At 47.4% G+C, this 14,771-nt stretch overlaps 1 protein-coding gene across 7 annotated transcripts in view; it reads right to left on the bottom strand.

The window, feature by feature from the left end:
* Positions 1-7,869, bottom strand: part of ccdc9 (coiled-coil domain containing 9) — a 22,265-nt gene extending 14,396 nt beyond the window's left edge. For 5 of the 7 annotated variants that reach the window (XM_084441879.1, XM_084441878.1, XM_084441877.1 and 2 more), the window contains exons 1-7: positions 7,756-7,869; positions 7,144-7,191; positions 6,838-6,942; positions 4,372-4,521; positions 1,374-1,874; positions 972-1,055; positions 139-303 (exon numbers count right to left, since the gene is read on the bottom strand). In XM_084441879.1, the coding sequence (XP_084298005.1) occupies positions 139-303; positions 972-1,055; positions 1,374-1,874; positions 4,372-4,521; positions 6,838-6,942; positions 7,144-7,146 (1,008 nt within the window). In that variant the 5' untranslated portion in view covers positions 7,147-7,191; positions 7,756-7,869. The remainder of the gene's footprint in view (positions 1-138; positions 304-971; positions 1,056-1,373; positions 1,875-4,371; positions 4,522-6,837; positions 6,943-7,143; positions 7,192-7,755) is intronic. The other 2 variants (XM_084441875.1, XM_084441874.1) reach the window with 2 other exon arrangements.
* Between the last annotated feature and the right edge of the window lie 6,902 nt (positions 7,870-14,771).

Genomic DNA, 14,771 nt, shown 5'->3' with positions numbered 1-14,771 from the left:
AATCAGATCCCTCGCTACTGATTGGGTAGTAATAAAGCTACAAGCCGGACTATGGCGAACACGACGATTCGATTCGCTACACCCAAATGTCACCGACGCCCCCCGACGGCGTGCGGCGTGACCGCAGGCGGCACTCACGGTCCACTCCTTCTCCAGCTCGGCGCCGGTCTTCACGTTGTCGAAGTCCAGCCCGCCCCAGTTCCTGACGTGGCGCCGGCTTCCCTCCTTGCGGTCGGTGTCGGGCACCGGTCCAGAGCGCCGAGGGTCATCGAGGAAGTTGCGGACGGGTTTGTCTCCATCCGCCTGCAGGGGGGGAAACGAACGAACGAACGATCAACGTCCTTTAGCAGTCCAAACAGCCGCTACATGAACGCATGTGAAGATAAGCAGCTATTGTATTTAAGATTGCAATTCTTGAACTTTGCCTTCAGCGCTAGATGATGCTCTTAGTCGCTTGTTTTAGAAAGGAGATGCACTTGTGAGTTCTGGTGAGTAGTTGTACACTGACATTTCCTAAATGCAATTATTGTAAGTCACTTTGGATAAAAGTGTCAGCTAAATGACTAATGTAATGTAAATCATGATGACTCATCCAATGTCTCTCTACCATACCGTAAGTGCTTGTTTTGAAGCTAACAGTGAAACAGACGCGTAGGTGGGCAGCTGCGGACGCTTGGCGGTTCTATTTATACCCCTTCTGCAGTCTGCCTGGATGACGTGGCAGTTGGTGTTCTCACGGCGTAGAGGGCTCACGGACTAGTACGCGCGGTCACACACACAAAAAAAAAGGGTGGCATGTGGATCCCACGCGTTCTACACCCTCCGATGACGAACAGTACGTCACGCGGACCCTCACGCACTCGCAGGCGCAGGAAGTGTAAAGACCACAGCTTTCAGTTACTGAGAGGAAATAATGTTGAGGAGCAGTGTGGCTGTGAGACGATCAGTCGTGTTGCTCCGTCTCCTCTTACCCTCTGTCCTCTTTCGTACTCTGCTATCTTCTCCATCTCTTCGTTCATCTTCTCAATGTTCTGCCTCCTCTTCTCCTCCCACTCCTGGGCATGAATATGCAGTTGGGTCATGAATATGCAGTTGGGTCATGAGTATGCAGTTGGGTCATGAATATGCGGACAGAGACAAACCACAGGAAACAGGATGGTTCATATTTAATACAAATGAATGTAGGAAGACATCATGTCTGAGGTCCTCCTTGTGGTAAAAGCGATGAGCAAGTAGTAGTTGTCCCACGCTACTGTAGTCAGAATGCTGTTACAGTTAAACTGATACAACCCTTAGATGCTAATTAAATGTGGCTTATTCAACACTATGTACATAACTTCCATCATAACTTCCATCCATCCTTCCACACTCACCTTGGACTTCCTGTCTCCACCAGAACCTCCCTGTGGTGCTCCTACTCCCTCTCTTCCTCCCTCTCTTCCTCCCTCTCTTCCTCCCTCTCTTCCTCCTCCTCCTCCTCTTCCTCCTCTCCTCCCACCTCGACGGCCCATTCCTGGCCCGGGCCCCTCCCCAGGCTCCACCCCCTCCCTAGGGGGTCTGTCGGGGCGTGGCTCCCTCTCAGGGCGTGGCTCCCTCTCGGGGCGTGGCTCCCTCTCGGGGCGTGGCTCCCTCTCGGGGCGTGGCTCCCTCTCGGGGCGTGGCTCCCTCTCTGACCACGGCTCTCTCTCGGGACGTGGCTCTCTCCTCTCCTGGCGGGCTCCGCCCCCACGCTGCCCGCCACGCCCCAGCCGCCCTGACCCCGCCCGCCTGGGGGGGCTGTCCGCCTGCGGCCCTGGGGCGTCGCCTTCCTCGGAGGCCCGCCTCCCGCGCGGTGGCCCGGCCTTCCAGTCGTTCATCACCGACCGCTTCTCCTGCTGGGGGGATGGAGAGCGGACGGTCATCTCACACGCGCTCAAAACAGAGCTGAGAGGAACGTTGACGACAACGACAACAACAACACACCCATTAACCATACTACTGCTGAGTAATGCTGAGCTCACACTACAGGATTTTGGGAACGATTTATCCTCGATTCACCCCTCCCGGCAATCGGAGCAGAAATCTTATCTGGAACATTGACTTGTAGTGATGTTCGGCCCGGATGATCTTGTAATATGAGGGGTTTACAGATCCAATCTTAAACCACCCGATCGGCTCACAGGTAATATCAAACGTTTCATATTTCGATTATTATCTCACTACTTTACACACAAGATGGCAAGACAAGTGGTTCCTTGCTCCCTCGGGCATGATAATGTCCTGTAGTGTGTGATGAGACGTTATTTTCAAATAGTAGCATGTGCTTGTTTGAGATTCCAGAGAACAACATCTGTTAAGAAGTGCGTGATGCAATTCGATTTCGAAATTGGTTAGGATTTTAAATATCCTGTTGTGTGAGCCCAGCATAAATCAACACAATCAAGACATATCGGGAAATCTCCACAATGAATGGCATGTGCACAAGTGTACAATACAAGCTTTGTATTGCTTTGAACTTTCCCTCCTAACAACTCGACCACCAGACAATGACCATCCTCATCTACCTCTGTCTGACATTTCCAGTGTGAGGGAGGGTCTGTCTGTCTGTCTGTCTGACATTTCCAGTGTGAGGGAGGGTCTGTCTGTCTGTCTGTCTGTCTGTCTGTCTGTCTGTCTGACATTTCCAGTGTGAGGGAGGGTCTGTCTGTCTGTCTGACATTTGCAGTGTGAGGGAGGGAGGGTCTGTCTGTCCGTCTGTCTGACATTTCCAGTGTGAGGGAGGGAAGGCTGTCTTGCTGGCTGGTTGGCTGGCTGTCTTGCTGGCTGGCTGGTTGGTTGTCCCGGCTAGAGGCCATCCGGACCGCTACGGTGTCTCTACAGGACCTGATCACAACGCTCTCCACTGTCTGTCTCAGAATGTCTCTCTGACCACTCCACAGGAAGGCTGACTACAACATGGCGTCTAGGAGGAGGAGGAGGAGAAGGAGGAGGAGGTCATGGTGTGAACTGGCAGAGCTGAGAGAACACAGAGATGGATGTCTGTCCGGACCACTTAGTGTGAAGGTGGGCGGTTTCAGCTGTTCCTTCTGCTTCTGGTCTGGAACACAAACATGAAGATGATCTCTACTCAGATTAGACTCTGATCGCTCTCTGCTTAACGACCATGATGTCATTATGATGTCATTACTCTACTATATGACGGATGTCCATCTCCCAGCTCCGCCTGACTGACGGCCTGATTTGATCTAGCAGCCCAAACTCTGACAGATGATTGGTCTGTTGGGCAGGAAATGAGGCCATGTGATTGTTTTTGTTTTTGATAGGAAATGGAGATGTATGATTGGCTTGGCCAGTAGGAAATGGGAAGTAAACAAGACAAAAAAAGCGCCTGTCCCAGCCGGTCAGACCAGCCCATCCGGGGGGTACACTCACTATTCCTACTTCTTGCGTAATTTGTCAATGTGTAATTTGTTGAGTATTGGAGTTTATCTGTATTGAGCAGAATCTTGGAGCCGGCAGCAACATTTCACTCTGACTGTACAATGTATTACATGACTGTTTTACATGACAAATAAAATAATCTTGAATTGAATCTACTAGACCATGACACTACCAGTCTACTAGACATGTCAGTCTGTCATGGCTGGTCTGGGGGTACCCTCACTACCAGTCTACTAGACATGTCAGTCTGTCATGGCTGGTCTTGGGGTACCCTCACTACCAGTCTACTAGACATGTCAGTCTGTCATGGCTGGTCTGGGGGTACCCTCACTACCAGTCTACTAGACATGTCAGTCTGTCATGGCTGGTCTGGGGGTACCCTCACTACCAGTCTACTAGACATGTCAGTCTGTCATGGCTGGTCTGGGGGTACCCTCACTACCAGTCTACTAGACATGTCAGTCTGTCATGGCTGGTCTGGGGGTACCCTCACTACCAGTCTACTAGACATGACGGCCATGTTCAGTTCTCACCCAAAAAAAGCCTATGTGCATAACAGCCAACTGCGATGGAAGGGACATGGAACTACCCAAAATAGCTGAATCAAGATAAAAAAATTCAGAATGGTTTTGTTCGTTGAGCCCTAATGAACACGGGATTCACACCTTCCCAGTCCCTTCAGATCAGAGATGGGTAAGATTTGGGATAGGCAGCATTTCACCGTGTTATGTGTGAAATATCACCTTTCACCACTTTGTTTTGCAGTGTGCCGTCGGTGGACAGGGTCTAGCTGCACCCGATTATCAATCTGAAAAATGTCTTTAAGCCAATCAAAATGGTCTTGGGTGGTGCTAAGCTTGTCCTTGCAAAATAGTGTCGGGGGATTGAATCTGGCACCGCTGGAATTGAGGGCGGCCAATGAGAGGCTGATCTCAAAAGCTGACGTCTTACCCCTGCAGGTTTGGACAGGTCTACAGTCACAGTGAAGCCCTCTTTCTCCGTCTTCCTTCTGTCTGGCTCGCCATCGTGGGGGCGGGACTTCCTGGCGGTCGTCACGGCGATACCTTCCTGCTCCGCCTTCTTTTTATCCTCCTCTATTTCCTGGGGGGACGGATGACATCATCACCAGACGACATCACAAGAGGAGGCTTGAGTGTCTCACCCAAAACCATCTGCATCAACATCTGGACCTGTACCTCCATGAATATGAACTTTAGGAGGTCATTGCACAGAATACATAAATCAATTCAGCATGTCAACAGAGATTCTCTATTAAAAATGAACTCTTATATTTAGACTAGGTTTAATCTGTGGCTGGGAAACCAGCCATGCAGTTGTGGAGTTGTATGGGTTTTGGGTTGCTGTATCTGAGACAAGTGTGTCCCCGCGGGGCTTTCATACCCAGTACCTACGCTGCTGTATCTGGTTATAGGCTAAATATGATGCTTTAGGTTGAGGGAAAAGGAGAAAACGCACACCGTGTTCTTGGAGAGGTGGTAACAACTGAAATATACTGGAAAAAGACCAGAAACCGCCCACTCAAGCTCTCCATGCTGGGTGATTTATTCTGAATACGTTTCAGCCTACCGGCCTTTGTCAAAGTCTTCAAGACCGAGGCCGAAACGTTGTCTGAATAAATCACCCAGCATCCAGAGCCTGAATGTATGGCTTCTTCTCTTTTTCTAAGTATGATGTTCTACCTACCGTAAATCCTCTAATAGTGGCCTGTATTCAATTATAGGCCGGGTCTCTTATAATGGCCGGGGGCACGGTCAACACGGACAAATACAGGCCGGCTCCCTATACAGGCCGGGTCAAAAAGTGAGGGGGAAAAAAGCTCTGGGCTTTACGGTGGATTTGGTTGCTAGGCACGTTGTTTGAGGTGGTAACAAACATGGCGCCGACCAGAAGAAAGTTTGATGTGAAATTTAAAGAGAGAGCTTTGCAGTATGCTGCAGAACATTCGGGAGAGCCAGCTGCAACCCCCACCCTACCCCAACCCCTGCCTCTATCTGGGCCCAGGGACATTCACACTCACTTCTTACTCTGAAAATGTGATTTAATGTGTAATTTATTGCTTTATAAATGTTCTTAGCCGTTAGACAAACATACTCCAGCTCACTTATCTGGCCCCCGGGTGATACTGTTTTTTTTTTGCTTCCCTCTGGAATATGTAGGGGTGGGTCGTATGCCCACCTCCCTTGTTCTCTGTAAAGTGCATTGTGTTGCCTCTGGGTATGAAATGCGCTATACAAATAAAGATTTGTTTGATTTGATTTAATTTTAAGCTGCAAAGTAGTAAAGAGTAATAAAGAATAAAGTAGTAAAGTAGTAAAGAATCAGATAGTGGAGAAAGCAAAAGCATGAACTGTGTTTAGCTGACAAGAAAAGAGCACGGCTAGCTGGTGGTGGGCAGAAGAAAGTTAGCTTGGAGCTAGAAGCTAAACTTTCAGACTGAATCTACTCAATGCGGGACGAACACAACCGAGTCTTGAGGAAAATGATAGCGTATAAGGTGGTTTTAACGCCCGCGCTCGGGAGAGGCGGTCGTAACGCCCAAACGCAGTGACAAGACTGATTTCTGGGCTTGTGCTTGTGACATTTTAAACTGCAATGGAAAAGTAAACGACTCTCCTACAATTACCTATCATAGAGAGTCTACCTTCATATTTTCTGCTTGTTATGTGCATATTTAGTTATATAAAAACGACCACAAATCATCACTATGAATTCTGTGAAGTGTCGCCCTGAAAATATTGCTTGGCGATGCCTTGTCATCGTATGAGAATTCCATATTACTGTACCAACGTTACTGTCCATAGGAGTTGGTGGAATGGGGGTTAACGCAGCCCCCCTCCAGGATTCCAAATTGCAGCGCTATCGTCAAAATTAGCAACCCAGTTTAAAGCCGACAAAACACCACTAGATTTGAAAAATTGAATTGTTTAGAGGACACTTTGAGCTACAAAGTAAGCTAAATTGTTATCACCAAACGTCTGGTTTTATACATTTATAGTTTTTGTGACGTTGTCGCCTCAGAGTGGGTGTTAAGCTCTCGACCTGACGAATGCAGCAATACCAAACATGTCTTACTCGCATACATGCGTGTGCACAGCCACAAGATGCATTCATGGGCAGAGGTCTGTGCTCTCTGAGCACCATTTCTAGTTTTCGTATCGGCTTCTTTATGGGGTAAACCCTTGCAAACACGGGGAGAACATGCAAACTCCACACAGAAAGGCCCAGGAGATACCCCACCTGGGTACCTGACAAGCCTGGGCAGAACTGTCCCCCAGTGCAAACAGCATCCTAAGCGGGAATCGAACCCAGGACCTTCTTGCTGTGAGGCGACAGTGCCACGCACCGTGCCATTATGTGGGCTGACTAACTAACTATGACCCTCAGAGGCCTCCGTACCTGGTACCTCTTCACCAGAGCTTCATTCTTCTTCCTCAGGGCCTCGATCCTCCGGTCCAGCTCCGCATCCTTCTCCTCCTTCGTCTTGAGATCCACCGCTGTAGACTGGGCATGACGGAGAGAGCACGACCACTTTAGGGTGACGCACAGATTTGATGGATAACAGACTAGGGGCCGTTGAATCAAAACACTAAGTTCCGTTCAACAATCAGTCCAAATACCATTAAGTAAGTATATAGGTCAAGCGGCATGATTGCTATCACTTTGTTAATATTATATCTATTGTTCTGTCTCTTGGGAACTCACCATGGCTATTTAGCCTGTCTTCATGTGCAGGGGGTGTCAAAAACCTGCCTTTACCACCATGGACGGAAAACAAGACGTTAGAATGATAGTATCCTTATACACTGTACACAACATGACCAACGTTACAGCAACGTAGTTGAAAGAGGGGGTATCACACTAAATATTAAGCAGCTGTAGGCCTAAATATAGGCTATTTTGCCGCAGGCTTGATCACAGTAGACCATTGGCCCACTACATTACAATAAGTTGCGTGTAGCCTACCTGAATTCATAAATCCTGTACGTTAGGTCTCCAAAGCCTCTAAGCGTATTACAAGCCTAGTAGGCTACATGCGCACACAGCCTACGACTGAAAAGATTAGGACACGCAGTTCACATTTTGTTGACATAAACCTTTATAATACCTCAAACAACTTCGGGCACTGAAATAGTTTGGGTTTAACGTGTTTTCTTCAGACGCCGGGAAGGCTAGAAGACTGGGCCATGTCTGGACTACGGTGTATCGATTACCAAACGCTAGGCTAGAATGGCTACGCTCTTCAACCCATGCGATACGGTAACGAGCGCTAAGTGGAATGATACATTTGATCACATTACATTACAACGTTACTACCTTATTCAGAGTGTGTGGTGCCTGTGCGCGGGATGGTCGTTAAAATGTAACAGTTCCTACTCCACGACAATGTGTTCTCATATTCGTTTCCTGTAAACCAAGCGCAACTTCCTGCCAAATAAAGAACCATTTTAAAGAGATAGCAAATCAAATGAAATGTTTCCAAACATTTGGGAAACTTTGGCATCTTTCAGCAAATAGTCATTACCACGAATATATAATAATATAGTCTACAGTTTACTCTGCCATAATGTGGTTTAAACCCAGGACATGTGACATGGATGCACCATCTTATGTGCCTAGACGTTCCAGAAGATGGCGACATTGTCCACCAAAATGACAATGAGAAAGCCCACAAGGCCTACTAAATTCTACTCCATGGTCTCTCTCTCTCTCTCTCTCTCTCTCTCTCTCTCTCTCTCTCTCTCACTCTCTCTCTCTGTCTTTGGCAAGAACATTTTAGACAAGCCAGTGTGCTGATTGTGTGAGATATAGAATCCTCTTCAGGAGTATCTATCTCATCACGAGAAGGTTGACCCATCGTGCTTTACAGGTGCTACAGATCAGATGAGAAACTTGTTTGTTGGGAGAGAGTGAAAGAAATGTGAGGTCATCAGTAACAATAGGTTAGACATGAACACCAAGATCACATGCCTTAAGGATCCATGTCCTCCTTATGTAATCAAACTGAATAGAATAGAATAGAATGGGTTGGTGAGCCCTTGTAGAGGAGCTTCTTGTGTTTTAACTCCTCCTAACCTCACCACACACACACGCACGCACACGCACAAACTCCCCCTCTGTCTCTTCACCTCCATATTAAAACGTACGCCTAGCCGTTGTTAGGCAAAACACAGACTGCGTGGTAGACTTGTTTGTGGCGTGATGAGGCTGTCCGCGCCACCTGATCCTGGTGTATCAGCACTGGCCAGCGAGAGGAGAAGGCATCGGTTACCTGTCTGTGTTGACCTGTGTTGACACAATACTATGACGTGGTCGAATTCTGTTACAGCCAAGCGCTGTTGTCTGTCCACCTGTCTGTATACCGGTATAGTGTGTGTGTGTGTGTGTTTGTGTGTGGGTGGGTGTGCGTGGGGTGTGGTGTGGTGTGTGTTTGTGGATGTGTGTTTGGGTTGTGTGTGTGCATACGTGCATGTGTGTGTGTGTGTGTGGACGTGGGGGTGTAGGCTATATCAGGTGGCGTCTTACTGCTGTTTAAGGGCTGCTGATAGGCCATTCGGGGTGAGTCATCAGAACCCTGCTGATGACCTAATTGTTGTGACAGTCAGATTATTGACCGTCGAAATCCCAGATGAGAGCCAATGGGAGTCCAGGGTGATTCTATGGATGGATCAATATGGAGTCGGTAAAAGTTAACGTAGGGTCTGTGTGGTCTGTGTACAAAATGGGTATGAAAGACTAGAATCACTGCAGAGTCTGTGAAAGTCTGTGTGAAGGGTAGTCTGTGTGAAGGGTGGGTAAATAAAGAGTTTGGAGCAATGAGTATTGGCATTTGTTTAATTATTATATTGTGGTCCCTTTGATGCCATGCATTGGCAATCTCTAACCCTATTGCCCTCTGCTATTTATATGTTTGTCCCATTATCTGTTTGCTGCTATCTAGTGTATTTATTGATGTTTGATACAAATGCCCTCACAATTTATACTGTTATTCTGGACAAAAACTGTGTCTGTGCTAATACTTAATACAGCATGTATATAACACTATTCAAAATTGGTAATTACCTATTATTGTAGGCAGTGTTCAACAATGACTACTCTGCACTCTCCCATCAGGTCTGAACATGGTGTGCTCAAAAGAATGTTTCATCGCTTTGACACACTTCGATACAGTTGACCATTTATTTTTAATAGCCTCTGTTGGCCTGGATCAGAACGCCCGCCAGCGGTTTACAAGCTCTCTCTCAAATAGAGCCCAATGTATTGCTGCTGACTCTACCCACTTTTATGGAGGTCACTAGGAGTCTACTGCAGGGTTCAATGCTAGGTCCTTTACTTTTCATCTTGTATATAAATAATGTACATAATACAAATAATGATCTCTTCTACAAATGGCTGTAATTGCACTTTTATGCTGATGATACAGTATGTTATGCATCAGCTACATTGGGTGGAGCGTTATTATTTATTTATGATATATGCACACAGGCTTTGACTTGATCCATCGCTCGCTTATAGAGCTGAAACTCATTTAAAATGTAGCAAGAAATGAAATGCTGTACATGCAAGTCTCTAGATCCCACTCTTTGAAGGAAACTGACTTCAATATTTGCCCTTTGGATGGTTATGTAATTGAGAGAGTACTCTCTCACAAGTGTTGTATTGTGGTATTTTGTGAGATTGGGGGACGTCTTTTATTGAAATCAAAACACAACGCAGAGCTAAATAAGGACAATGATAAAAGACAACGAAAGTCAACAATTGGTGCCGTGACCCGGATCGGACATCGAAACCTGAGAAAGCCCAAGACTGGTCGTCAGCCAAAGCAGACAGCTACAGTGACGGGAGATGCCTGGCAGTGCAGCTGTGACCTGAACGACCCTGGACAGAGAATCAGACCCAACTGGGTGAGAGGGTTCGGTATCCCAATCATAAGAACGAAGCAATAAATCTCAACTATACCACATATAGTCTCTCAACACGTAAAACAAAACCAGTGCTGGAGGTGAATGTATGTAGCTACATGTCTTATGTTTGTAATGCCAAGGTATATGCCAAGCCGCACGCATTGTTTTGTCTTGGGAAGCATTTCCCTATATGTATGCTGTCGTGCACAACAGCAGCTGTCCACGTGAAATAGGGTGGATGGTGTTTTCTTCTAAGGACCAGAGAGGCTCCTTAAGAAGGCCCGTGAAAGATCGGGGAGGTGGTAGCCTTTAAGGACAGCCCGTGAGAGATCGGGGGAATTGCCTTAAAGGAACCGACTTGCTTCTAGGGATCAGAGGATCCTTAAGGAGTCCCGTAAGAGATCGGGGTTGTGTTAGTGTTAAAGGTTAGAGGTAAACCTATGCGGGACCCGGGACCGAATTGCCTTTGAAAAGACCCGTGGGGGTCGGAAGCTAGATGTATATGTATGCATAGGCCTATGTACATGTATATATATACATTCTAGGGAAGCGTGTTGGTTAGGTCACTGTGATAAAATCATACTGTGTGTGACCCAAGACCTTATCTGCTCAGCAGAAGTGCTGGAGCCGTTCCTTCTCACTCACCGACTCAGCCCCTCCCCTACACAGCCACAGAGCCAAACTACAGTAAGCCAGTCGCTTGACTATCAGCGAGAGCAGAGTAGGCTTAGGGAGGGGAGTCGGAGGAGGAGATAGAACACCCGTCAATGACGGTCCGAGGTCTGTCTCATCTTACCAAAGTGAGCCCGTCCCACTGCAGGGGGAGGGGCTGACAATGCCGTCAGATGAGGACAGTAATGATGAGAGGTTAAAGGAGGAGTCAGAGTTTTCCGCCTCCTCCTCACAAACTCAGGAGAGAGAGGAGGGATCGTACTGTAGATGTAGAACACTCCCACCAGCTGTTTCGAACTTGCGCCCCCTACGATCAGGGGGTGTTACTGTCGGTGCAGAGAGCAATCTTGAATGCTGGTCGGCTAGTGTAAAACATCCACGCAATGTAGGTGATGTGAACATGGCTCAGGCCAGTCACCCGTTGATCGGTGACACTCTTACTAAAGCAATCACCACCAAGGTCAAGAGAGTAGAGGAGAAAGCCAGATCTCCACAGATCCCATTCAGAGCTAGGGATGACAAACGAGAGCGCTGTCATTTTTGTGGGAGCAGAGGCTCAGAGAACAGCTTTCACCCTCACACGGCTCCCCATTTAGGCCTATCAGCAGCTGCTGCCACTCCGCGTCCGACGCCGCCCTGTTACAAAAGCCAGAGGGCCTGTGTGTAACAACCACCTTGAACGGATGCCAAAACATGTAGAGTTCCTCCTTGATGCGAGGGAGGGGTGGCTACAGTCACTCCTCATCGCTGTCTAGAGGGAACTGATACCAAAATGAGAGAGCAAAAGCAAGGCATGCATGGTGCATTGGTGAAGAGGGGGGGAGCCTATTTTGGGTGAGAAAAACCAGGCCATTCCTGCTGGAATAGGGACCTGTGTCTCTCACGACCTCTGTGTGGGTGGGGCCGGTAGGATAACCCCTACTGGGCCTTGATGTGTTAACAAATAGATTCATCCCTTCAGTTCCAACAAGGGAAAGTTAAATGGAGTTTGACGCCCATTAAGAATGGAGAGTTGGTTAGGGAGCTCATGGAGGCCATCAGCCTTCCAAAAGAGGTGATAGTGATTAAGGTCAAAGGACACTCTCATGGAGTTTGAGTCGAGGTAACACTCTAGCTGACCAAGCAGCAGAACAGGCAGCTCGTGACAGAGAGACCATACAAGCGCATTTGTCCTCAGCCCAACCTGCACCCCCGTATCAGATTGATACTATCACTGACCTCAAGGTGATGCAGGCAGAGACTGAGATGGGGGAGGTGTGGACATGGATGGAGAATGGAGCAGAAATGGACTCAGACGAGTGTGGCGACAAGGTCAGAAATTGGTTGCACCAACACGGTTGCTCCCTTATCTGGCAACACAAATTCACTTCACTGTTCTTATCATCCTCAGAGTAGCGGACTCAGACTGAAAGAATGAACTGTGTCATCAAGGGGAGACTCACAAAGTCATCAGGAGGGCGTGATTTGGCCCGACGCTTTGAGTCATCTGTGGCAAGCAGATGTTCATCTCACTAGTGATGCGTTGAGTGGTTCCTGTAAGTAATTGAGCAAGGCTGTGGCCAGGGCACACAAACAGGTGCTGGCAGTATGGAGCGAGATCCCCGAGGGGGGACATGCTCTAATCCCAGGCCAGTACGTGATGATAAAGAAGTTTTCAAAGAAGAGACATTAGATGCGAAGTGGGAGGAGTCTTATCAGACCTGGCTCATCACCCACACAGCAGTTAACCAGCCACCAGACACAGATTAGCCTGAGTACACCTCAAAGTAAACACACCCTTGTAGAATTGGATAAATAGTAGAGCCAACCATTCCAGACTCAAAACATTGTGGTAGAATAGCGTCCAGGCTTAGCACCCCAAAACTAGGGACAGCCGTGGCAGCTGTTGTTCGAGCAGAGTCCTTGAGCTTAAGAACCATACGTTTAGGATGGGGGACCACTCAAGTTGAAGACAGCAAATTAGGGAATTACGTCCCGTAATGTTCTAATTTGCTCCGACTGCTCGGATGACTCTAGTGCTGCTAAAGGGCTAGAGAGAATGGGTGCTAAGAACGTAGGCAGGTTTAGAACGGACCTTCCCAAAAGGTTGAAGTCTGGAATCGCGGCGGCTCTTTTAAGAAATGAAACAATAAGGATTTTGCGAAACAATAATCTCTAGATCTGGTCTGAGTGAGAGAGAGAGTGAAAGAGAGAGTGAGAGATATGCTATCACAATCAGAGTTGTGGAATGAATGATACTGTCGCAGTTTTCTTGTGTTTTTCTGTGCTAACAGGTGGAGTTGGAGAGAAGGACTTCCGGGTTGACTTGGGACATGCTGGCCACGTGTGCTGGAGTTCAGCAGGGAGGACTACACTACTCCAGGTGGAGACGTCAACAAACCAAGACGGGACACTTGAACTGTCACACCACACACCACATACAATAACCTTTTCATCCTCCATTCACAGCTTGCTGGTCAGGGACAGGAAGTCAATTCCAGTGATTGTGGAGGGTGTGTGAGTCATTGTCATACTGTGAATAAAACTCCAGGTTGCCTTTGAGATATACTCATTAAAACGGGGACAGGGGTATTGTGAAGGGTATTTTGTTAAAAAGGTTCTGTATCTCTGGGCCGGGGACACTGGGATTTGGAGTAATTTTCCTTTCACAGCAGAGATACACACAGCAATTAAAGAACGTCTCTCAGGGAGAAGACACATCGATTTCGAACTCACAGACTAGAGTTGGGTGGTTTCAAGTTGCTATCATGAGGGGTTTGTGTCTTATCATCCTGTGGTTTTCCGTGGTTAGACCAACAGTCAGCCGCGGAAAACTTTGCTTTGAAATTGGGCTTATGAGGTAGCTACGTCAGTCAAGAATGTGTCATCATATTTTGTGTGTAGGCAGATGCCAGACTCTCAAGCAAGCGGAGTGCTTCAAATGGCACCCCCCTTTAACTTTACCTTAATGCTACGATGACGTTCCAGGGAAGTAGCAGATGCTGAATTAGAAAGAGGTGTTAAAGGGATAGTGGGAGAAAGACCGATTCAATATTCTGAAATCCGCCGTACTAGAGACTAGGGCGGGGGTTGTGGACGGCCTACTCACTCAACATGAGGTCTGGGAAGATTTTTTTTTTTTTTCGCGCCTAGCGTGGGGGTCGAATTATTAGTGACGGATATTGAGAAACTTGCAGTGGCATTCGGGACGTTGTACAACAGAACAACTGATGCTTTGGGTTTGACTAATGAGGAGATGTCTAGTTGCAGAATCAGATTGAACAGATCAGAGCCATGACTAATTCGCTACACATCGGCGAGGTGTCCCATTTCACAGATCGGTTTGGTTGGTTGCAGGGCAATCCGCTCATATCTTTTTTACTGCAGCTAGTAATGACAGCAACACTTGTTTACACATCTCGCTGTATCCTTAGCAGGGCATGTCCTGGAGGAAGGTCACGTTCGCACGTCAGTACTGGAGATGAGAGGTCCAGTGCCCGAATGTTTTCTGTAAGAATGTTCACATATGTGAAGCTATGCTATGTAGGGCGTACCTGTATGGATGTTAGGTTCATACATGAAGTAACCTAATAGGTTATTATTTTGTTTTCATTTGAAACTGTAATGCTAGATGCTAGCAATGCTAATTGCTAGAGGAAGCAATGATTGGGTTATTAGCCTATGTAACTGTTCATCTGTTTATCTTAAGCACGCTTTTCTGTTCAGTTATTATTTTTCTTTCTGCATAATGGCTGTTCAGGTTTAGGTTTTGGAAGT

This window comes from Borostomias antarcticus (genome assembly GCF_949987555.1).
Source record: "Borostomias antarcticus genome assembly, chromosome: 1".
NCBI classification, from domain to species: domain Eukaryota; kingdom Metazoa; phylum Chordata; class Actinopteri; order Stomiiformes; family Stomiidae; genus Borostomias; species Borostomias antarcticus.
Note: the sequence above shows the minus strand (reverse complement) of the source record. Positions and strands in the feature narration are given on the sequence as shown.